We start from the raw sequence: 24,985 nt of genomic DNA, 5'->3' as shown, positions 1-24,985 counted from the left end.
TTGCTTGCGCGACGAACAACACCGATACCGCCTGCTCGAATTTCCAGAGATACCGCATCCGATGTTTATACTTGTACTTGTGATTAATGACCGAAATTCCATTTAAACAGAATTCCATTAATTCGAGCGTATTGCGAGATCTAATTTGATTGGATTTCACTAATCTTGGGTTTAATCGGATTTTCGATATTAGCGGTCGCCGCTAATCGTACAGTTTAGAGAGCCTAGAGTCTAACGACTGCAGATGGAGATCGCCCAAATCTACGAATCGGCTAACTCTAGGAAGTCTAAAGTGGAGTCTAAAATGGGGATCTCATGATCAGAGCAAAAATCATCTGTATTCAGACGTCAGCATCAGACATTTGGACTATAAAGTTCTCATTGAAACTACGATGACGTCGACCCATCATCAGACGTCGGGAGACACCAACCTCAATATAGTAATCGAGGAAGCCTAGAATTCGGGAGAGTCCAAAATAAGAACCTACGAAACCTAAGATTTGGAGAATTAGGTCTTGAGATAGCGTAGGAATCAAAAGAGTCCATATTCGGTATCTACATCTAGATCTAGTAATCCACAGCGACCAAACGTCTGTCCTGATTACCATAACAACTAACAACAGTAGTTGTTTTATCCTTTAACAAAGTCTTCGTTTTATGTTACAGAAGGGCCATCCTGACGAATCCAGACCTCCTATCCAGCACGCCGTGGTCCCGGTTGCTGGAGAACGACTTCTGGGGCACGCCCTTGAACGACAAAGGTTCTCACGGAAGTTACAGACCACTCTGCGTGGCGACGTTTCGATTGAATCATCTCCTGGGTGGCTTGGAACCGTGGGGTTACCATTTGGTGAACGTCGCGTTGCACGCCGCCTGCACGGTACTCGTGGTGAAGGTCGCGAGGAAGGTAAATTACAGACTCGTATATGATACAATTACCGAAATGGACACGGTGGTCAGAACTTATTGGTTATTCAAACAAGAGGTTCGGAAAGGAGAGATTCGTTCTGGGTTTTCGATTAACGGTGTCGCCCGTTGCCGGGATTTTACGTCAGAACGGTACAAAACGAGATAATAGTGACACCTGTAGAACGTATGTCAGCCGGACTTGATAATACCGGACGTTATTCAGCGGCGTTGGAAATAAAATTTTACCGGTCCATTTAATCCCGGAATATTACCATTCATAATTGAACGACGCGTGTTTCTTCTTTTGACGGCGCGGCGGCGCGTGTCACCTGTCACCGTTATCGTAATGGAAATGGGATTACCGGAGGAAATCCGATGTTCCGTTCTGTTCGAGCTTTCAACCTGTGTCACGTTGAATCTTCGCCAACAACGTAGGCCAGGTATCCTTTCCTCGAGCTACGCGAAATTACTTTCATTCTATTCCTATATTTACTACCTATTTGTGCAAAACGTAATCAAATTTGATAGCAGAAAATTCGTCGACTAGGTAACTTCATACTTCTACGTCACAATTTTCATTGATCCTTTTTACGTCCGAAAGAATTTCTCTCGTAATAATATGGTTTACTGCTTTCGCGAATTATGTCGTAAAACTTGATATCGATCAATTTGGAGATTGAATGAAGCGGAATTTGAAAATAGTTAAAAAGTAGGGGAGGGAAGATGTTCATAGGAATTGCCATGTATCATCATCGTGTTAGGTCCCTAAATGTGATCCTATTCTTTCTAATTATTCTGTAGAAGTTGTTTTAACACAAACTTAAAGTTGTCCGAAAGACACTATCAAATTTGAAAGACATCTCAAGTCACTCTGAATGAACATATCACATACAACGAACACATCAATTCTAAAACACATGTATCATATGAAGAACAGTCTCCCAACACACTTTCAAATCTTATTTAACCAAGTTCCGACCAAAGTGTCCAAAAATTAAGACAGTTCTAATTAATGTTATGATATAAAATTGTGATGCAGGTTCTGCCAGGAAGAAACAACCTCGGACACGCGATCACCGGCTTCCTGTTCGCGGTTCATCCGATTCATAGCGAAGCAGTAGCCGGCATAGTCGGTCGCGCCGATCTGCTCGCCTGCTTATTAACCTTGTCAGCCTTCCTGGCATATTGTGTCCATTGCGAACAGACAAGATCACCGTTTCCTCTGTTGCTGGCCATCGTTTCGTCGACACTGGCCACGCTCGCCAAAGAGACCGGGATATCCTCGCTGGCTTTGTGCCTCCTCTGGGAATTGTGTCGCGGCGAGTCGAATCGAAAGGTAAGAGCACCGCCTTTAGATAATCCCGTATTACGTAATTTCCTGGTTATAGTCGGTCAGACACTGAAATTGTTACGTCCTGAGAATCATCACATTCTTGGGTTCGTCGAAGGTTCTTGGATTTGGAAGGGGGATACTGGAATTTCTTAGCTTAAGTTTGTATGAGTGCTCGAATTTCCAAGGAGCTAAATGTTGGTGCTAGTTTCCAAATTTCACTCTTCGATTACCTAATTCACAACTTCACTGGTTCCCAAGTTTATAAATGCGAAAATCTACAAATTCCAAAGCTTTCTTTCTATATAGGTTGACCCCTAATTCCTGTATTCCCAAATCTGTAGACTTTCAAACTTGTAGGTTCACAAATCACGAGACATCCAAACATCTGTGTTTCCAAATCCTTAGACCTTCAAACTCTAGAGTCTCCAAATCCTTAGACGTCCAACCTCCAGAGTTCCCAAATCCTTAGACGTTCGACCTCCAAAGTCCCCAAATTCTTAGACCTCCAAACTCCGGAGTCCCCAAATCCTTAGACCTCCAACCTTCAGAGTTCCCAAATCCTTAGACCTCCAAACTTCAGAGTTCCCAAATTTCTAGACCTCCAAACTTCAGAGTCCCCAAATTTCTAGACCTCCAAACTTCAGAGTTCCCAAATTTCTAGACCTCCAAACTTCAGAGTTCCCAAATTTCTAGACCTCCAACCTTCAGAGTTCCCAAATCCTTACACCTCCAAACTCCGGAGTCCTCAAATCCTTAGACCTCCAAACTCCAGAGTCCCCAAATCCTTAGACCTCCAAACTCCAGAGTCCCCAAATCCTTACACCTCCAAACTCCAAACTCCCCAAATTTCTAGACCCCTAAATTCCTAGGCCCCCAAATCTTTTCACCTCCAAATGCCTTAAATCCGCAAATCTCCGCATTCCCACCAGTCCGAATCCCTAAATTCGCGAGTTTCCAAGTTGCGAAATTTTCGAGCTCTCTTTGTATTCCCCGAGCGGCGGGTTTCTCCAACGCACTAAATAAACGTAGCAGCTCGAACAAGGAAATTTATTTCTATCGTCTACTAAAACTTAACTATCGTCGCCAGTCAAGTTTTCCTTCCGTAACGGCGTTTCGCCGAGCGGATTTAATCAAGAAAATAAGAAAAGAAGCAGGGTTGTTGGTTCTCTAAACAGATAGAGCGCTCTTGGAAAAGTTTTACGATATAAAGTTTCGTTAGTAATTAGTTGTTCGTTATTCTTTATCGTTTACGCGCACGAGACACGGTCAGAACGTGCTAAGTATCTCGTTAACCAACTCCCACGGCTAAATATTCTCGGCGAGGACGCGACTGAGAGAATATCGAGCGTATGCCTTCTACCGCCGGTTCTGGGATACGCTTCCGGATTTACCAAGCTGTTTCTCATCTGCAGGCTACACATTTTACAACTCTATCTCGCCCGGCTTACAAACTTTCGTTTTAGCCGTGCTTTCAAAGTGCGAGGGAAACATATTCGACCCATCAACCTTGCTGCTTTTGAATCATTTCCAGCGACTCCTCTGATCGTTAAACTCTTCCTTGTATCTTGGATCCACCGTGATTTACCCTCATTTTTCCGCTATTAAATCACTGCTGAACTATCGATACACTACTAAATTATCGAAGGATTACAAGCATAGAACATATGCAACAGATTCGTTCGTTCAATCTTTTTTCCTGCTTATTTAACTAAACCATTTACCGTATATGAAAATAAAGTCCTAGAAATATACCACCATATTTCGTACACTATACAGCTTTCATTTCCCTTAACAATACATCAATCACTCAGACCCGTTGAAGGATTAAGGCTTCTTGAGAGGAACCCTCTTACGTCCGACGTTCATCGGCTGCTACGTTATCAGAACCGAAGTTGCCGAAACCGGTACTCGCCTCACGTGCCTTGGCAGCATTACCGTAAATTAACGTTCCGAGAGTAGCATTACGGTGGATTGCGTCGGCTGCGCTTCCGCCTGCCATTACGAATATTAACAACTGAAAATGGACCGGTCCGGTAATCAAATTACCGCTGACGAGCGAAAGTAGACGAACGGTCGAGTCGAATGCACAGATTACACCGCAGTCGGAAGGCCGAGCTGATAGCGCCGGCCAATTAGGTGACGCGATACAATTATCCGTAAGTGCAGCATAGTAGACGTCGTTGCAGATAATTGTAAGCAACCGGCGTGACGCTATGTTCGTGCCATCTCGTGTACAATGTCTGCTCTACACAATTCCTGCGCGGTGTATTTATGGTCTCAAAGCTTATTCAATCGCAGTCAATACGGTTAGACTTCTTGGAGGAGTCAGGGAATTGATTTAGTTAGATTTAGTTCGAATGTTATGAGACTCTAGGTCTGTATATTCTATGTAGATTTGTTTAGATCTACGCTGTAACTCCCTGCGGTGTAACTCCCTGCGCGTGGTACTTTATGTTGTAAATCTATATTGCAATTCTACTTTGCGTAATTATATACATGACACCTTCACGTGTCATAACTTCACATGTCATATCTTCACGTGTCATAATTCACGCGCTGTAACTCCGCGCGCTGAAAGTTTACGCGCCATATTTCCACACACGGTATCTCCACGCATCGACATTCTACGCGCCGTAACTCCACGCGCCATAATTCCACACACGGTATCTCCACGCATCGAAATTCCACGCGCCGTAACTCCACGCGCTGGAATTCTACGCGCCATAATTCCACACACGGTATCTCCACGCATCGAAATTCTACGCGCCGTAATTCTACGCGCTGGAAGTCTACGCGTCATAATTCCACACAGGGTATCTCCACGCATCGACATTCTACGCGCTGTAACTCCACGCGCCATAATTCCACACACGGTATCTCCACGCATCGAAATTCTACGCACCGTTATTCTACGCGCTGGAAGTCTACGCGCCATAATTCCACACACGGTATCTCCACGCATCGAAATTCTACGCGCCGTAATTCTACGCGCTGGAAGTCTACGCGCCATAATTCCACACACGGTATCTCCACGCATCGAAATTCTACGCACCATAACTCCACGCGCTGGAAGTTTACGCGCCAGAATTCCACACACGGTATCTCCACGCATCGAAATTCCACGCGCCGTAACTCCACGCGCTGGAATTCTACGCGCCATAATTCCACACACGGTATCTCCACGCATCGAAATTCTACGCGCTGGAAGTCTACGCGTCATAATTCCACACAGGGTATCTCCACGCATCGACATTCTACGCGCTGTAACTCCACGCGCCATAATTCCACACACGGTATCTCCACGCATCGAAATTCTACGCACCGTTATTCTACGCGCTGGAAGTCTACGCGCCATAATTCCACACACGGTATCTCCACGCATCGAAATTCTACGCGCCGTAATTCTACGCGCTGGAAGTCTACGCGCCATAATTCCACACACGGTATCTCCACGCATCGAAATTCTACGCACCATAACTCCACGCGCTGGAAGTTTACGCGCCAGAATTCCACACACGGTATCTCCACGCATCGAAATTCCACGCGCCGTAACTCCACGCGCTGGAATTCTACGCGCCATAATTCCACACACGGTATCTCCACGCATCGAAATTCTACGCGCTGGAAGTCTACGCGTCATAATTCCACACAGGGTATCTCCACGCATCGACATTCTACGCGCTGTAACTCCACGCGCCATAATTCCACACACGGTATCTCCACGCATCGAAATTCTACGCACCGTTATTCTACGCGCTGGAAGTCTACGCGCCATAATTCCACACACGGTATCTCCACGCATCGAAATTCTACGCGCCGTAATTCTACGCGCTGGAAGTCTACGCGCCATAATTCCACACACGGTATCTCCACGCATCGAAATTCCACGCGCCGTAACTCCACGCGCTGGAATTCTACGCGCCATAATTCCACACACAGTGTCTCCACGCATCGAAATTCTACGCGCCGTAACTCCACGCGCTGGAAGTCTACGCGCCATAATTCCACGCGCAGTATCTTCACGCATCGACATTCTACGCGCTGTAACTCCACGCGCCACAATTCCACACACGGTATCTCCACGCATCGAAATTCTACGCACCGTTATTCTACGCGCTGGAAGTCTACGCGCCATAATTCCACACACGGTATCTTCGCGCATCGAAATTCTACGCGCCATAATTCCACACACGGTATCTTCACGCATCGAAATTCTACGCGCCATAACTCCACGCGCTGGAAGTCTACGCGCCATAATTCCACACACGGTACCTTCACATGTCGTAACTCAGCGCGTCGTAATTCCATGCGTCATGATTTCACGCGCTGCAGCTCTACGCGTCGTAATTCTATGCATGGTACCTCCACGCGTCGTAACTCCACGTGCCATAATTTCACGTATAATACCTCCACGCTTTCTAACTCTACGCGTCGTAATTCTACGCGCACATTTCACAGTGTCCCTCGCCGTGACCCTCGGGGTCCTAAATTTATTTTTCCATTATATTTCTATCTCTCACCTTCTCATTAATTCAAGATTTCCTTATATGTACTGTTTCTGTAACCCTTATCAGTACCTTCCCAGTCGTCCTGCATATTCTTAAACCCTTATATCTCCCTTGTCTAATGTACCATCTAGGTTATCCTTAATTTAGACCTCGTGCCTACGTCCACCATGTAAGATACAGAGTGTAGCAAAGCTTAGGAACTTGGCTTACGACAAGATCGTAGTTGCCGGAATGCAAACAAGTCGTGTAACCGATAACGCGATGGTGGCTGCATCGTGTGCAAGCGCGAGTCAGCTCGACGATCTGCCGGAGACAGCGAGCTGATGCACGGTAAGCCATCTCCAGCCACGAGTTGAACCGGCTTTAACGGCTTTAACCACCCTTCAGCCACCTCCTAGCCAGCGTAGTCACTCCTAGAACCTTCGACTGGAACCTCCAGGCCTTTCTCTGGCGTGTCGCATCCCGGATGCGCTGGATGCATCGGACGTCCCGGGTGATGCATGTCGCGAGCCCACGAGGGTTGGAGGGGTGCCAAGGGTCTTTCGCGTTTCCAAGACACCGTGGATGAACGCGGGAAACTCGTTCTCTCTGGGATTCTTCTATTCTGTCTTGCACACTCCCTTTTTTTTCTTACCACCGACATATATATGTATTTTTTCGTTCTTCCTTTTGTCGTTGTACCACCGCCGGGTTAACCTACGGCGTTTTTCGCGAACGCCAAAAGCGTGGCTCGTGGTCGGGGAACGGAAACCTCGCGGGGGTTGCTGCGGAATCTCTCCTTGCTCGTTTTCCGCTCGCTTTGTCTACGGTGAGAAAATATGCGCGCCGGGATACGGTTGCCGGAACCGGAGAGTCGAAGAAAGAGGGCGAAGGAGGGTGAGAATATATACGTGGTCGAGTGGCAATTCGAGGAAACGAACTGCGAATGGTTTGCTTGGCGCGTTTAAAGGATCTACGGCTTGAATTAATGAGGGTTGACAGGAAAGTAACCCTATCGCTTCCACCCTTGGGATAGAAGGTCATATAAATATACAATATTCCCTGAAACGTCACCTTTCCAAAATATAGCTCCTTGTTTACAAGAAAATCTGAATATTTCACTACGTGTAGCTGACGTTAAAACTAGGAGCCACTTTCAATAATGCAGCAAAGATAATATTTTGGGAAAGGATTTTGTTCAAAAATTTTAAAAGTGTTACCCTAAGAGTTTAATCCGCGTTTGATCGCAAAGAAAAGACGTTTAAATTAAAAACCGGTTGATGTTTCACCTAAAAGCATCGCGTTTCTTCGATCAAAACGACGCCTCTAGTTTAAACCGACAGTTAAAAATGAACCAAGAAAATTTAAGTTTAAACTCATGTTTCCAACATGAAACAAATATGACGCCTTTGATGTTGACCCGGTCAAATTAGTTTGCCTGGTGCTTTTGACTCCAGAATGTCTCGTTTAAATTAAGATAAGGGTCGCGAACGGGGGTGCAGTGCTCTTTGATACAAACGTGTGCAATTATTATTGAGATTCCGTTCAATTACGAACGTCCAGATTGTTCGAGGTTTTATTAATATTTGTCTGGTCGAACTCATTGCCATATATTTTGCAATACACTATTTATTTGCTCGTTTGATGGTAATCCAACTACCACGTGCCGTAATTCACGCGTTGTAACTCTACGCGCGGTATCTTCACGCATTGAAATTCTACGCGCCGTAACTCCATGCGCTGGAAGTCTACGCGACATCTCACGCGTCGAATTCTCACGCGTCAAATTCTCACGCGTAGAATCCAAACGCGTCGAATTTTCACGCATCGAATTCTCACGCATGGAATTCTCACGCGTCGAATTTTCACGCGTGGAATCCTCACGCATGGAATTCTCACGCATGGAATTCTCACGCGTCGAATTCTCACGCATGGAATTCTCACGCATGGAATTCTCACGCATGGAATTCTCACGCATGGAATTCTCACGCATGGAATTCTCACGCAAGGAATTCTCACGCGTCGAATTCTCACGCATGGAATTCTCACGCATGGAATTCTCACGCGTCGAATTCTCACGCATGGAATTCTCACGCATGGAATTCTCACGCATGGAATTCTCACGCGTCGAATCCTCACGCATCGAATCCTCACGCATGGAATTCTCACGCATGGAATTCTCACGCATGGAATTCTCACAGATGGAATTCTCACGCATGGAATTCTCACGCATGGAATTCTCACGCATGGAATTCTCACGCGTCGAATCCTCACGCATCGAATCCTCACGCATGGAATTCTCACGCGTCGAATCCTCACGCGTCGAATCCTCACGCGTCGAATTCTCACGCGTGGAATTCTCAGGCGTCGAATTTTCACGCGTGGAATCCTCACGCATGGAATTCTCACGCATGGAATTCTCACGCATGGAATTCTCACGCATGGAATTCTCACGCATGGAATTTTCACGCATGGAATTCTCACGCATGGAATTCTCACGCGTCGAATTCTCAAGCATGGAATTCTCACGCATGGAATTCTCACGCGTCGAATCCTCACGCGTCGAATTCTCACGCGTAGAATCCTCACGCGTCGAATTCTCACCCTCGGTATCTTCGCGCGCTGTATCTCCACGCGTCGTAGGATCACGCGTCCTATCCCCACACCCCGTAACTCCACGCTCCCATTCGTTCTAACAAGTTGAATGTTTCTGTTGCAGGCGAATTGCGGATTAACCCGTAGCCGCAGCATCGGAATCCTCTCCGGAAGTCTGGCCCTGCTGGTGCTCGGCAGGCTGAGGATAACCGGCACGAGGCCAGAGTTCGCCAGCGCGGACAATCCGACCGCCAGACACCCGTCTCGTCTGACGCGAGGTCTGACGTTCCTGTATCTGCCCGCAGCGAGCGCGAGGATGTTACTTTGCCCCAGCACGTTGAGTTTCGACTGGTCGATGGACGCGGTGCCGCGGATAACGACATTCACGGACGCCAGAAATCTGGAATCGGTCTGTTTATACGCGGCGCTGATCGTGACATCCGCGTGGGCCGTCAGGACCCTCCGTCGACCGATCAGGGAGACGTCGTTGAGTCTCGTGCAGGCGTACCATCGGTCAGTTTCGTCGAGGTGTCCCGTTTGCGCGGGCAGACGAACGGGCGGATGCCACACGGACGGCTGTCGAGCCGCAAATAACAACAACAACAGCCCTTTCGGCGAATGTCATTGCGCCAAGAGGGCCAACAGCGGCTCGCCGACTAGTTGGAGCACATGTTTCGCCGGCAGACGAACGGCGGCCATCAGCGTCGCGGCCTCGCTCGGTTTCCTCGTACTTCCCTTCCTTCCGGCTAGCAACCTCTTCTTCTACGTGGGATTCGTGATAGCCGAGAGGATCCTGTATTTACCGAGCGTGGGTGCCTGTCTGATCATGGGCGCTGCCATTTCTGGCTGCTACCGAATCGCCAGGAGATACGGGTCCAGAAGAAGAGGAAGAGCGGTACTGTTGGCTACCGTTGTACTGCTTTGTCTGATGTCCGCGAAGACATTGCTGAGAAACGCCGACTGGTACGACGAGGAGAGCCTCTACAGATCTGCGCTGCATGTCAATCCGCCTAAGGGTGAGTAACCGACATTGTTCTCCTACCTCGGCTGAAGGCCATTTCGTTGATACTTCAGGAGTTCCAACAATCCCTTCGTGAGACAGTACAGTCTCAGTACCGAGTGTTACGTAGCTACATGTTGCATAACTACGCGTTGTATAAGGCGAGTTAGATCATCATATCGTGTTCGAGCACGTATCAGATCTAGTATATTAATCTCTGTGTGTCGTAACTTAACGCGTGATATCGTGTGCATAATAGCTCGACAAGTTGCATTCCTATTCGTGATATGTCCGCGGGATGTACCTGCACGTGTAGGAATTACAAGTAGAATATCTCCGTACGTGGTAACTGGGTTACAGCTGCGTCGTTATTCTACGTGGCGTAAATTTACGCAAGTTACACATACGCGTCCTAATTCCACGCGTAGTATTTACACGGATCTTAATTCCACGCATAGTAATTCTATGCGTCGTAACTCCACGCGTTATAATTCCACGTATCGTATCTCTACGCTCTGTAACTCCACGCGCCGTATTACCACGTGCCATAACTCTACGCGTCGTAATTCCATGCATAGTAATTCCACGTACTGTAATTCCACGCGCCATAACTCTACGCGAAACACTTTCCACGCTGGAACTCCACACGTCGTAATTCTATGCGTGATACTTCCACGCGTTATAATTTCACATATCGCATCTCCACGCACCGTAACTCTACGCGTCGTAACTTCACGCGCTATAATTCCACATATCGCACCTCCACGCACCGTAACTCCACGCGCCGTAATACCACGTTCCAAAACTCTACGCGTCGTAATTCCACGCATCTTAATTCCACGCATACTAATTTCACGCGTCGTAACTCCACGCGTTATAATTCCGTGTACCGTATCTCCACGCACCATAATTCCACGCGCCATAACTCTACGCGAAACACTTTCCACGCTGTAACTCCACACGTCGTAATTCTATGCGTAATACTTCCACGCGCTATAATTCCACCTACCGTATCTCCACGCACCGTAACTCCACGCGCCGTAAAACCACGTTCCATAACTCCACGCGTCGTAATTCCACGCACCATATCTCCACCATATCTTCCCCATCTTTACACATAGCAATCCCACGCGTCGTAACTCCACGCGTTACTTCCAGGCATCGGAACAACGCATTTAACTCCACACGCTATAATTCCACGCGTCGTAGCTCAACGCACGATACTCTACCGTACATCCACGTCCTGCATCACCGCGTTATAACCGCATAAAAAGCCTCTCTGAAAAGATCCGAAGCATTTCCGCAATTTTTCTTAAAGTATACGAAGAAAAGAGAAAAGTGAGAAGATGGATAACGATAAAAATTATGTCGCAGCCCGCGGTGAAAGACGAGCAACAAACGAGGAATAGAGTAAAGTGACTAAGGCGAGGTAGGCGTTTGCAAAGGGGCTACAGACGCGTCTACCGGTGACAGATAAAAACCGGGACGAAGACGGATCAGAGGGACGATAAAAAGCAGACAGGCGGTGGAAAAAGGAGCGGGCAAGCGTGTCCCTCTATTGCATGTCGCGTATCCACCTTCCGAGCAATTTCATATACACGGTAGGCGGATCGTTGGCCAGCCTGCTGGTTCGAGATGAGTGACGGGATAGCAAAGGCCAGCCACCGGCTGAACGGGCTGCCCTATAACGAGAAAACTGCCACGGCGATATCGGTCGTGCAGGTGGAATTTCATTTTTACCACGCGTCGTATATTTTCACTGTGAAGAACGTATCTGCCCTTTATCATCTGCCTACGTCGTTTGTCATTAACACGCGACTATTTTGTTATCTCTATCTGTTTAATTCGTACGTGTTCCCTATCTCCATTGCCGCTTTCTTAGCTTCGTGACAAATCCACTTGCGATACCATTTCAAAGAACATTCGTTCTTGAAATATTTACGTGTTTGCTGTACAACGCTTGCGTGGGTGCATTTTTGAACGTTAATTGGGAAGTGGAGGATAAGGTATAATAATTATTAACCTGTTCATCGTATGATCATAGTAGCTTTAGAACTGTAAGCTTCTGCAACGGAGTAATCTTATAAACTTCTAAATATATTTCTTCGAGTATCGGTGAATGAGGATCGATCATAAATTGACGCTATTAGACGAACTTTCACCTTGATCTATCCCGCTATTTTCGTTCAATGATTCGATAATACGGGTCAGAAAAGAGTGCATCGGTTTCCCAGCTGCTTTCTTCCCTCCTCAAGGTTTTATCCCGTCCCTTATCCGTCTCTGTCCAGTTTTTCCACGTCGCTCCTCGTTTTTACCGACTATCTGCTCGATCCTAGCTTCCACTCTTTCTTCAGCTTCATACAGTACCCGAGCCTTCCTAATTACTCGCAGCTGCGCAAAGTAGTCCTGTATCGCGCTCATCAACGTTACATCTTCACGCAAGGTATTTCCACAATTTGTATCACCGTACACGGTAACACTTGGTATCTTCATGTACCGCATTTCCACGTGTTGTATCTCCATGTGTTATATCCTCACGCGTGGTATTTCCTAAATTTATTCCTTCATGTAGTATTGTAACACTTAATGCCTTTATGCGTTTCTAGATACGTGTGGTATCGTTGTGCATTCGTGAGGATAGTCATGTGTGATGTACATGATCTTTATGGTATCGTCAGGTGTCTACATGCGTGGTATCGTCACGTGTGGTATCTCCACGCGTTGTACCGTGACGCGTTCTATCCCTATGCCCCGTAACTCCACGCTCCGTATCGTAGCGCGCTGTATTTCCACGCGTCGAATTCTCACGCGTGGAATCCTCACGCGTCGAATTCCCACGCGTCGAATTCTCACGCGTGGAATCCTCACGCATGGAATTCTAACGCGTCGAATTCTCACGCATGGAATTCTCACGCGTCAAATTCCCACGCGTCGAATTCTCACGCATGGAATTCTCACGCATGGAATTCTCACGCATGGAATTCTCACGCATGGAATTCTCACGCATGGAATTCTCACGCATGGAATTCTCACGCATGGAATTCTCACGCATGGAATTCTCACGCATGGAATCCTCACGCATGGAATTCTCACGCGTCGAATTCTCACGCATGGAATTCTCACGCATGGAATTCTCACGCATGGAATTCTCACGCATGGAATTCTCACGCATGGAATTCTCACGCATGGAATCCTCACGCATGGAATTCTCACGCGTCGAATTCTCACGCATGGAATTCTCACGCGTCGAATTCCCACGTGTCAAATTCTCACGCATGGAATTCTCACGCATGGAATTCTCACGCATGGAATTCTCACGCGTCGAATTCTCACGCGTCGAATCCTCACGCATGGAATTCTCACGCGTCGCATCCTCACGCATGGAATTCTCACGCATGGAATCCTCATGCATGGAATTCTCACGCGTCGAATTCTCACGCATGGAATTCTCACGTATGGAATTCTCACGCGTCGAATTCCCACGCGTCGAATTCTCACGCATGGAATTCTCACGCATGGAATTCTCACGTGTCGAATCCTCACGCGTCGTAACCCTACGCCCCGTAACTCCACGCTTCGTATCTTCGCGCGCTGTATCTCCACACGTCTTATCCCTACGCCCCGTAACTCCACGCGTCGTAGGATCACGCGTCCTATCCCCACACCCCGTAACTCCACGCTCCGTATCTCCACCCATTGTATCCCCATGCATAGTATATCTCCTCGCTCATACTTCCATATCCCAAGTCCCTACGGTCCGAGTCCCTGCGCCCCATATCTCCAAATCTTGTATCTCCACGTGTCATATCGTCGTATCTTTTTGAAACAGTTCCCGAGTTCCCCAAATTACCCATAGCAGATAAAAATAGTATCGTTCCCATCAGAGGCTCCCTCGGCCTCGTTCCCCAAAGCATTATCGCGGTCGCTTATTCGCCGAGTTCCGGCAACTTCATTTGGCGAATGACGAACACACGGTAATATTCTTTGTGACGGCTCGCTCATCTAGCGCCGCCTCGTGTTGATGCTCCTCGCTTTGTCGCGTTCCCTTCTCGCGTCCCGTTCCACCTTTGTTTCCCTTTTAATCTTCGTGGCAAAAGGGTGCTGGAGGGTAGCGGCGAGAGGGTGGTCACGCGAAGCGGAGCCAGGGACACGTTGCAACCACGGACAATCCTTTTGGCGGTGTTACAGCGACCCGGTTGCCAACGTCGACTAGCCACCGGTCACGGACCGTTTTAATTGCGTCAACAGAAATTGCAAATTACTGTCGCTCTTGGGACGGGTTTGTTTGCCTTGACGATCAAATTCGTCGACTGCGCTCGTTTGCGTGTGTTTCTCGCTCGTCTTTGATGCCATAGATCCCGAGACTTGCTCCAGTAGCTTCTCTTTGGGAATTTTGTTGCGGTGCACCGACGTTCAGCGCGAGAAATGGTCGGGAATTGTGTTTGTTCAGGAAAATTGCTATTTTTGTTGTGTATTAATGTTTGCAATCGTACTACATTTACACTCAAAATATACAATCCTGCTTTACATAGCCTCGATACGTTGCATAATTCACAGTGTGATTTTAATGAAATTCGACGTATGGCAGTTCTGTCATCTAATATCTTCCTCCGTATAAAATATAAAATTAGGCAATCGTATAGAAAGCGCTTTCCGCAAAAGACCCGAAATGCTTACTCGATTCCACGATTCTTTTTTCGTTTTTGTAGGCTGTGCTCTATTTGAGCCATCAAATTCCCCCTCGATGGAACGTGACGTCGTCTCGACTCGCTTAAGCTCACACGTAATCGACCATCGAGGCTGATTCGAGCGCGTTTTTACCGGGTTTTAGCGGCGCGAATTTTCGACCGATCGTTCGACGAGGATGATTAGGCACGCGCCGCCAGCTTGAACGAGCAAAAAACCGGCGGTGAGAGCCGCAAGAACCGAGGCAGGTCGTTAAATCTTCGGTGAGAAAGTTCGCGATCGCGTTACAAGCGGGAAATCGAGCCACGAAGAATAGCACGAAACGTGGCTGCCATCTCGATAGAATCGCGCGACGATGAAATATGCTCCGCGGCGATTTATCGCGACTGATTTAGTAAAATGCCAGCCTCCGTGCCGTTTTCTGGATTATCGTCGAGTTACAGCCACGCGGATCGTGTTTTCGCTCGAATATAAGAGCGGGATTAATTGTGGTTTCTAACTGGGAGTTTAACTTTCCTGCGCGAATTTATTCACCGGTTTCTCGACTGTGTAATTGAAATTAATTTTTAAACGTTTGCAAGTTAATCTTGCAGCGATAAGAGTGAATGATATTCCGAAGAAAGAAGATGGATCGGTTATAAAATAAGCATTTCCTCGGAGTATAATAAGATGAATTGCTCGGAATCAATTAATAAAATGTAACGATTAATCATTATATACGTCTTCGTAGTTCATTCTTGCTCGGTTCCTTTAATTTATGTGCAAATTTCATGGCTGCATTTCTACATTAAAATCAATGAACGTAAATTTTTAATACCAGCAAAGTTGTTGCAGGAAAAGTATATTGACGCAGGTAGAATGTGTTAAGATCTGAAAAGATTTTCGAAAATATGTTACACAAGAGTAAAGTAACAAAAGGAAAACGATAACCGTTTATCGAGTTTCATGTCTCGTTAGGTGTCTCCATGCGGGGTATCGTCACGTGTGGTATCTCCACGCGGTGTACTGTCACGTGTTCTATCCCTATGCCCCGTAACTCCACGCTCCGTATCGTAGCGCGCTGTATTTCCACGCGTCGGATACTCACGCATCGAATTCTCACGCGTCGAATCCTCACGCGTCGAATCTTCACACATCGAATACTCACGCGTCGAATTCCCACGCGTCGAATTCTCACGCGTCGAATTCTCACGCGTGGAATCCTCATGCGTCGAATCCTCACGCATCGAATTCCCATGCGTCGAATTCCCACGCGTCGAATTCTCACGCATGGAATTCTCACGCGTCGAATCCTCACGCATCGAATTCCCATGCGTCGAATTCCCACGCGTCGAATTCTCACGCATGGAATTCTCACGCGTCGAATCCTCACGCATCGAATTCACATGCGTCGAATTCCCACGCGTCGAATTCTCACGCATGGAATTCTCACGCATGAAATTCTCACGTGTCGAATCCTCACGCGTCGAATTCTCACGCATGGAATTCTCACGCATGGAATTCTCACGCGTGGAATCCTCACGCATGGAATTCTCACGCATGGAATTCTCACGCGTGGAATTCTCACGCATGGAATTCTCACGCGTGGAATCCTCACGCATGGAATTCTCACGCGTCGAATTCTCACGCATGGAATTCTCACGCTTCGAATTCTCACGCGTCGAATTCTCACGCATGGAATTCTCACGCTTCGAATTCTCACGCGTCGAATCCTCACGCATGGAATTCTCACGCATCGAATCCACACGCGTCGAATTCCCACGCGTCGAATTCTTACGCGTCAAATTCTCACGCGTGGAATCCTCACGCATGGAATTCTCACGCGTCGAATCCTCACGCATGGAATTCTCACGCACGACCTTCGACTTTCCTCTCGCGGCAGTTTCATCTTTCCATTATTTTCCCGGCCATCGAAAGAGTCAAGCAGCTTTTGTTGGTCGCAGCAGGGCACAATCTATCATTCCCTTCATTTACATCGCCGTCAGTGCTCTCTAATTCGCATTTGGTCGCGTTACGTTCTATTTTCCCATTCGTCGCGGTGAAATTGAAAAGAACCGACTAACCGTATCGGCACGGTCGGTCTTACGTTGGAATATTCGATCGAATAAAATCTAGAACACAGAACGCGGCTGTGTTCGCCTCGAGGATTTCTTTTTGCGTTCCGCGAGGAAATTCTCGCGATCGTGAAACACTCGAGCCCGACTCTCGTACTTCACATCGCGTTCTAAATGCCTCGCTTAATTCATCGCTCCGGAATCGAGCGAAACGCCAAGGAAACGAACCTCGAACACTCTGAGGATTGTGGTTTTTAAAATATGCCTTTGATTTCAGAAATTTTCCTCGATATCGGTCGGTGAACTCGGCCATTTTACAATTCTCGTATTTTCAAATTTCCAGCTGTCACGTTTCCCACGTTCCCGTATATTCTCCGAAACTCTGGATCCGAAATCTTTCTCAGAAACATAAAGTAATAAAAAAAAACTTATTAAATGCTAGAAAAAACGAACGGAGAGGAGGTATTAAATGGATTACCTGTTAATTAAAATTCTTCTTTACTTATGTTTTACGCGCTAGCAGAGCCGTAATTGTATTATCGTAATACTAGAGATGCAGCGTTTCAAGCGCTAATGAAAAACAATTTGAAGGGTTAAACGAGGAGAGCTTATAAAATAATCGTGCCGGATTTTGCCGAAGCGAGTGTTCTTTCTTTGCGTCCTTCGCAACAATAAAATCTTGTTTAAGACGTTGTAATCCACTTGTCTCTGTCGTTATTCATCGCAAATATCCGAGCTGTCCCGAGAGAACGGTTCCCGTGTAAAACTTAGCTTCGGAGGATCGTTAAACATCGTTGGATGTTCAATCTCTCGAATCAAACGCGCAAAGGTCAGTGATCGATTCGGGCAATCTTTCGACGATCACTCCACTTGTATCGAGCAACTTGACGAAATCGAAAGGGGAATTCGAGAAGCTTCTCCTCGCTCGCCAGGCAATTTTACGAGCATGGATTCATTTATTACTCTTTGCCCGAGTAGCCATCGGTCTACATCGAGGGAGCCTGGGAAAATGTGTTTTATCGGCGATATTGTTCGTCGAAGATAAAGCGGAAGCGAGCCAGAGATAGCTGTGCGCTCTCCGGCCGCGATATTCGCGCAGCCCGTAATATAACGTCGATCCGTAGAGTCGCGTGTGCGCGGCTTTATTGCTCGTAAATACAAAGAACCGAAGAAAAAGAGAAGGGAAAAGGAACGGAAGAGAACGAACCTAGCCGCGTCTTATTGCCTTTCAAGGAGGATCCGTGTGCTGCGTGTAAAAATCTACCCTGCTGCTCCAACGATCAAAAGTGCACGAACTCAAATCGAACTTCGACTCGATTCAATCGATATCTATTATTTCCTACGCGTAGCATTAATACATCTTTCCACATAATAAACTCTCGAAGATTTCCAAAGGTTGAAAATACTTGATAGCATCCGAGTAAATTGTTCAATTTCTCCGCAACCGACGTTAAATCCTTAACGCAAAGCAGCTTTATTCCAGCATTTTGACGTACAGCAACCCCAATCCTCGAATCAGCAATTTCGGCTGATCGTAAAACGGTTCACGATTGGGAAAGTGGCTTTCAGCGAGCAATTCGTTTCAAAGCAAGTTTCATAAGCAGATCAAGAATGAAAACTCGTTTGATCTACATTCCAACTTCCATCAAAATCCCCGGTGCGGTTCCCCGTCGAAAATCGCCCCGCTCTCACGATTTACCCTTCGGTACTTTCTCTCCATTCTTCCCGTAGGTTTTTCCCGTGGTATTGTAACGAACGTCCCGTTTGTGATTGTTGCAGCTTATGGTAATTTGGGCAGCGTCCTGAGCGCCCAGGGACGTGTCGCCGAGGCGGAGGAGGCGTTCGTCCAGGCGCTTCGCTATCGACCGAACATGGCGGACGTGCACTACAATCTGTAAGTACACCCACGTACAGACTCAATAATCCACTTTGTTGCCTGTCGACTTTTTTCATTTCCTCGATAATGGAATCGACGGACACCACCCGGTGCATCATCGCGTTAAACGGACGATTAGGCTACTATCAAACTCACGAACGCTTTTGTCAGAGCTACTATCGGCTTGATGAGTTTCGCTAGTTGTCGGAAAGTTTGAAAACGCTTCTAATTTAGGGGTTTGTCATTCATGATGGTATGGGACTTGTTAGGCTTATTACGGATTTAATTACTTGGACTACGTGATGGGCTGAAAGGGAACTTGGGAGGTTAGAAATTTGGGAACTTGGGATTTGGAGATTTGAGATTCGAGCATTTGGAATTTGGGAAAATGGGAGTTTGGAAAGGTGGGAATTGGGAACATAGGAATTTGGGGAAATAGGGGTTTGGAAGAGTGGAAATTTGGGAACAGAGGAATTTGGGAAGGTGAGAATTTGGAAGGGTGGAAATTTTGACACTTAGGGATTTGGAGATTTGAGATTCGAGCATTTGGAATTTGGGAAAATGGGAGTTTGGAAAGATGGGAATTGGGAACATAGGAATTTGGGGAAATAGGGGTTTGGAAGAGTGGAAATTTGAGAACAGAGGAATTTGGGAAGGTGAGAATTTGGGAGGTTAGAAATTTGGGAACTTGGGATTTGGAGATTTGAGATTCGAGCATTTGGAATTTGGGAAAATGGGAGTTTGGAAAGGTGGAAGTTGGGAACATAGGAATTCGAGGAAATAGGGGTTTGGAAGAGTGGAAATTTGGGAACAGAGGAATTTGGGAAGGTGAGAATTTGGGAGGTTAGAAATTTGAGAACTTGCGATTTGGAGATTTGAGATTCGAGCATTTGGAATTTGGGAAAATGGGAGTTTGGAAAGGTGGAAGTTGGGAACATAGGAATTCGAGGAAATAGGGGTTTGGAAGAGTGGAAATTTGGGAACAGAGGAATTTGGGAAGGTGAGAATTTGGAAGGGTGGAAATTTTGACACTTAGAGATTTGAAGATTTGAGATTCGGGTACTTGGGATTTAGGAAAGTGGAAGTTTGGAAAGGTGGGATTTCCAATCATAAGGTGTAACACATATGTACATACTACACACTCCAATACTACATACCATACTTAACCAGTTGAGTGCGTTCGACGTGTATACACGTCGTTCCTTGTTTTTAATTCCGCACCCTATGGCGACCTTTTGAAACTAAATTCCACCGTCAACTGGTTAATATCTCTCACAACCCACCCCATTGAATAGTCCCCCAACATCATTACCTCAAAGAAAACCCTAAGAACAACAAATACTTATACCAGAAAAATGTCAGTGCATACCATTAGAGCAAAATAAACCTGCACCCATGATTGCTCTAAATCCCCACACGACAGCAGCTTACTCCAGCCTTTCGACATCCCCGGTTTCTTAGTTTGCTCGCAAGCATGGAAGATCTCGTTTGTCCGTCTTTTTACGCGAAACGAACACAGTGGACAGCGAGCCGGAATCCCGTCGACGGCTGTCGAATTTGCGTAATCCACGAGCAAAGCGCTGGCACTCCGCAAATCTCGCGTGCAATGAACTCGCTGCTGATTTAAGCAGCCCGGAGTCTGGGAACAGTGTCCGAAATCCCGAGAAGACCAACATGGAACGTGAACGTGACTGGTTCGAGCAAAATAAGAGGACGAACGAAACCGCTGATCCGTGGCGGAAAATCGGTACACGCCAACGAACGACCGAGGAATTTTCTCGATCGTTGATACACTGCCTCGCATGAACACAGCGACTCTTTGCGCTCTTCCTGTACCGGTACCTCGATAAAAAGACAACGACGTAGAAAATTCATCCCTTTGACGCTACTTTGCGCGGAATCGATACGCGTATATTGAAATGTTTGCGATTGCGAAATATTGAAACTTGTCGATATTCGGTTATTTGCTGTTAATAAATTACATGAAACGATGGACTACATCAATTTAATAAAACAGTAAATGGTAATAGTATGATCAATTTAGGGGGTGTGTGCATTCCGTGACCAAAGACTCACAAAGCTAGAACCAGAATTGTGGATTATTTTGGTCAAAGTATTGATTCGACAGCAAATTAATTCTAATCATGGTTGAGGTTAATTTTAACCTAAATTTATTTAACTCAAGAACATAAGTTTGTATGTAACCTAATTTTATTGTAATTCAGTAGTTGTATTTTATTCATAAAGTGATTAAATTTCATAGTTGCGTCTATTACATTATAAAGATCTTATGCGACAAAAAGATTCGCAAAATCTCTATTACACCCTGCCTAAAATCCGTGCAATGAACACATAGTTCATACGGTCGGCGATAAGGTGTTAAAGGTTGATTTCTTATCTACCTTATAAATCGTGGACTTCCCTTCGAGACCCCCAAAAAGTCTCCAAGGACTTTCGTTCAACGCTCATCATCTCTGGACGATCTTCTACAAGCGTTCCGGAGAGGACGTGGAAACCTGTCAAGGCTGAGAGTCGATAAGCCGCCCCTGGGCATCCTTCTGCGAGCTTGCGATAAGCCGCTCTAGGTACAGCATGCTCGATACAACCTGGTTATCCATTATCCTCGTCCGTAAGAGCACATCCGTAAGAAGATCGTACGAGTATCAGAGAATTGTTTCAAATCTAACATTTTCGCGAAATAACATTCCGACAGAACCACGAAGATATGGACAGAGATATGAAGCTCCTTTAGTTAACTTTCGTAGGGAGATATTTTATACTTCTAGAGTTGAATTTTTTGGGAATTGGGGTTTGGAAATTTGGGGTTTCGAATTTGGGGATGTAGGAAGGGGAGTTTAGGGGTGTAGATATTTGGGGTTTTTGAATTTGGGGATGTGGAAAGGGGAGTTAGGAGGTTAGGAAGTTAGGTGTAGAAATTTGGAGTGTGTAGAATTTGGACATTTGAGAATTTGGTGAGTAAGGAGTTTGTGGAGTTAGAAATTTGGGAAGTTTCGAGTTTGGAAATTTGAAAATTTGATGAGTAAGGAGTTTAGGGGTGTAGAAACTTGGGGAGTGTAGAATTTGGACATTTGAGAATTTGGTGAGTAAGGAGTTTGTAGAGTTAGAAATTTGGGAAGTTTCTAGTTTGGAGATTTGAGAGCTTGATGAGTAAGGAGTTTGTGGATTTAGAAATTTGGAGAGTGTAGAAATTGGACATTTGAGAACTTGGTGAGTAAGGAGTTTGTGGAGTTAGAAATTTAATAAGTTTAGAGTTTGGAGATTTGAGAGCTTGATGAGTAAGGAGTTTGTGGATTTAGAAATTTGGAGAGTGTAGAAATTGGACATTTGAGAACTTGGTGAGTAAGGAGTTTGTGGAGTTAGAAATTTGGAGAGTGTAGAATTTGGACATTTGAGAACTTGGTGAGTAAGGAGTTTGTGGATTTAGAAATTTAAGAAGTTTGAATTTTGAATTTCTCCAAACAGCTTTAAAATTCAGAATTCAGAAGTGTAACAATTTTATAACCTTTACAACCTCAGAACGGATTTAGACCACTGAACAGACAGGAACACTAAAACTGTAGAATTTATTGAATTCCACTTAGTAAAGAAAATTAGAGAATAGAGTTTACACTTCCCGACGCGCAGGTCAGTGAAAGGAAATTCGATCGATAGTATAAATGTTGGTAATATAATAAGAGTGCGCTGTATCTTGAGGTACTCTCGCGATTAATAAAGCTCCCTGGAGATAGTCACGGACCGTTCCGTTGGTAACTTCGTAAAATTTCACGCCACGAAAGGGTCTAGGTAACGTTATTACGATCTATTTCAGCGGTAGAAGTTCTCGCAGCGACCGGTGGTTTCACGTACCGGGAGAAAAATTACTCGGGCCAGTTGGATAACCTGGATTCATTCTTTCGAGGCTATCGGATGCCAGGATGCAACGAGGCGAGTCATATGTGGCTATTATCACCGTCTTCCGTATTACAGGCCGCTACCTTTTCCCGGCCGACCAACGGGCCCTGAACGTAAAGCCACCGGATATGAGCATTCATATGCCGGGATTTACAACTTCTCGTTTATAGTCGTGCGCCGTAAACGCGTCTAATCGGACAGCATACGGATTTTATGAAACACGCTGGGTTTACAAAAGCTGTATGTACAGCTGCAACATACCCAAATCATTTCATATAGCTTCACATCGTTCTGTCGACAAATTTCTCGCTTCTTACATATATATATGTAGATACATCTGGTAGATAACAGGTAGATTGTTAAATTCTTGTTAATGTCTTAGGTTGCTAGACTCGTAAGTTCTTAGGTTTCATATGTGGTCATATATGGTGTATTCACATATGGTCAGAATTAGTCCTGAGGCTCTGAGTCATCAGGTCCACGTGTTCAGATTTCTTAGATTGCTAGACTTATAAGTTCTTAGGTTTCTATATTCACATATGGTCATAATTAATCTTAAGTCCCTGGGTCATCAGGTCCACATGTTCAGATCTTTACATATAGGTCTTACTTCACATTGTTATATTCCTAGATTCCTATAATCCTACATGATCCCACAGCTCTATAACCCACATACCTAACATCCAAATAACCGCACTTTCCTTAACCTCACATCCTTAGATTCCTGTTGAAGTGGTTTCAAGGACTAGAAAGATCCTCTTGCGAGGTATTTCACAGAACGTAAAACTTGCGACGTAGAATATCTTGTAGGGTGAATGTGAGCTCGAGGGATCTTTTACAAGCAATCGTGACGTAGCTGAGAGAGATCGATTGTCCAGATAGGAACGACACCGAACCTCTTGTTCATGGCGACAGGACAACGGAAGTTTACGCCTACCAGCATTTTCTCTGGCAAGGTCCACCTTCGGCCTTGTAAGAAGACTGATGGCTAAGTTTCGGGAGGAGCGATACGCTGTTGATTTATTAAAAGCCCGAGGCGGGATCGTAAGTCATCCGTCAGTGGGCGACGGTGAATGGAAAATTGATTAGTCGTCGGGACATCGGTGAGTCTACCGGGGCAAAACGAAGAAAAACTTGCCCGCCCGCTCTCTGTTCTTGCGTTCCTTCGACTACCGCCTCTGGCCAGATTACACTGTACCGCTTAGGTAACGATGTCGTTGGATCGATAGGTAATTAACGGATGCCCGGCTCGTGACGAGGGATGTTTTAAATGTGACGCGGCAGCCACGAGATTAAAAAATAATTGGCCGTGCGAGCTAACTACGCCCGCCCGGGGTGAGGGAAGATCGAACCCAAGAATAATTAACGCCTGCTCGTGCAGCCTAGCGAATGTACCTTTGTTACGAAGAAAGGAAACTGGGAAAGGTAGGAAACGGGTAAACCGTGTATACACGCTGTTTCGCTAACATATACAACGTAAACACTTTTGCAAACATTTTGCGAATGCAGATATTTCGAAAAAATTAAGTAGACTGAATATAGATCTGGTTATGCATATTTGAACACATGATGCTATGCGTTGTTGATTTTTTTATAAAAGAATTGTATAATTTGGAGACAGAAGATGGAAGAGTCTTGAAGATTCTAACTAACACGTTAAGCAACCCTCTTAAGGGTTAAACTTGCATCAACCCATAAGGGTTAATTAGACCATCAGACCTGTATAGTATACAAACATAGTATATATGATTTAAAGATCTTTGTGTACTGTTATGTATCATCGGGTCACCATTAAAAATTGTAACATGTATTTGAATGTTTTATTTAAATTAATTGTGGACCCCTTAGGAAGGCTTTCTACCGGGACTACTGTGTTCCCCGACACGTTAATTAAGCGACGAACGGGAATTATTGGTCGTTTCACAGGCGGCTCGGCACGACGGATCCGCCACTGGCGGTAATTACTCGTCGGTAAATAGAATCAGTTGATTCGACGACGAAATTGACACCGAGTTCAAAGGAGAGGCGCGCGCCGCTTAATTGTCGTCGCGACGCCGGAGGTGCGAGCTACTGGTTACACGGTTGTCGTAAAGCAAGCATCCGTCGTTGCGACATACTGACACGCGAAACTGC

General features: G+C 45.9%; 1 protein-coding gene across 1 annotated transcript in view; it reads left to right on the top strand.

Moving 5' to 3' along the window:
• Tmtc2 (Transmembrane O-mannosyltransferase targeting cadherins 2) overlaps nt 1–24,985 on the top strand; it is a 214,820-nt gene that overhangs the window by 97,491 nt on the left and 92,344 nt on the right. Inside the window, exons 2-5 of the mRNA XM_003699369.3 lie at nt 667–907; nt 1,949–2,245; nt 9,449–10,340; nt 18,844–18,958. Of these exons, the coding sequence (XP_003699417.1) occupies nt 667–907; nt 1,949–2,245; nt 9,449–10,340; nt 18,844–18,958 (1,545 nt within the window). The remainder of the gene's footprint in view (nt 1–666; nt 908–1,948; nt 2,246–9,448; nt 10,341–18,843; nt 18,959–24,985) is intronic.

Source organism: Megachile rotundata, chromosome 7 (assembly GCF_050947335.1).
Source record: "Megachile rotundata isolate GNS110a chromosome 7, iyMegRotu1, whole genome shotgun sequence".
Classification (NCBI taxonomy): domain Eukaryota; kingdom Metazoa; phylum Arthropoda; class Insecta; order Hymenoptera; family Megachilidae; genus Megachile; species Megachile rotundata.
Note: the sequence above shows the minus strand (reverse complement) of the source record. Positions and strands in the feature narration are given on the sequence as shown.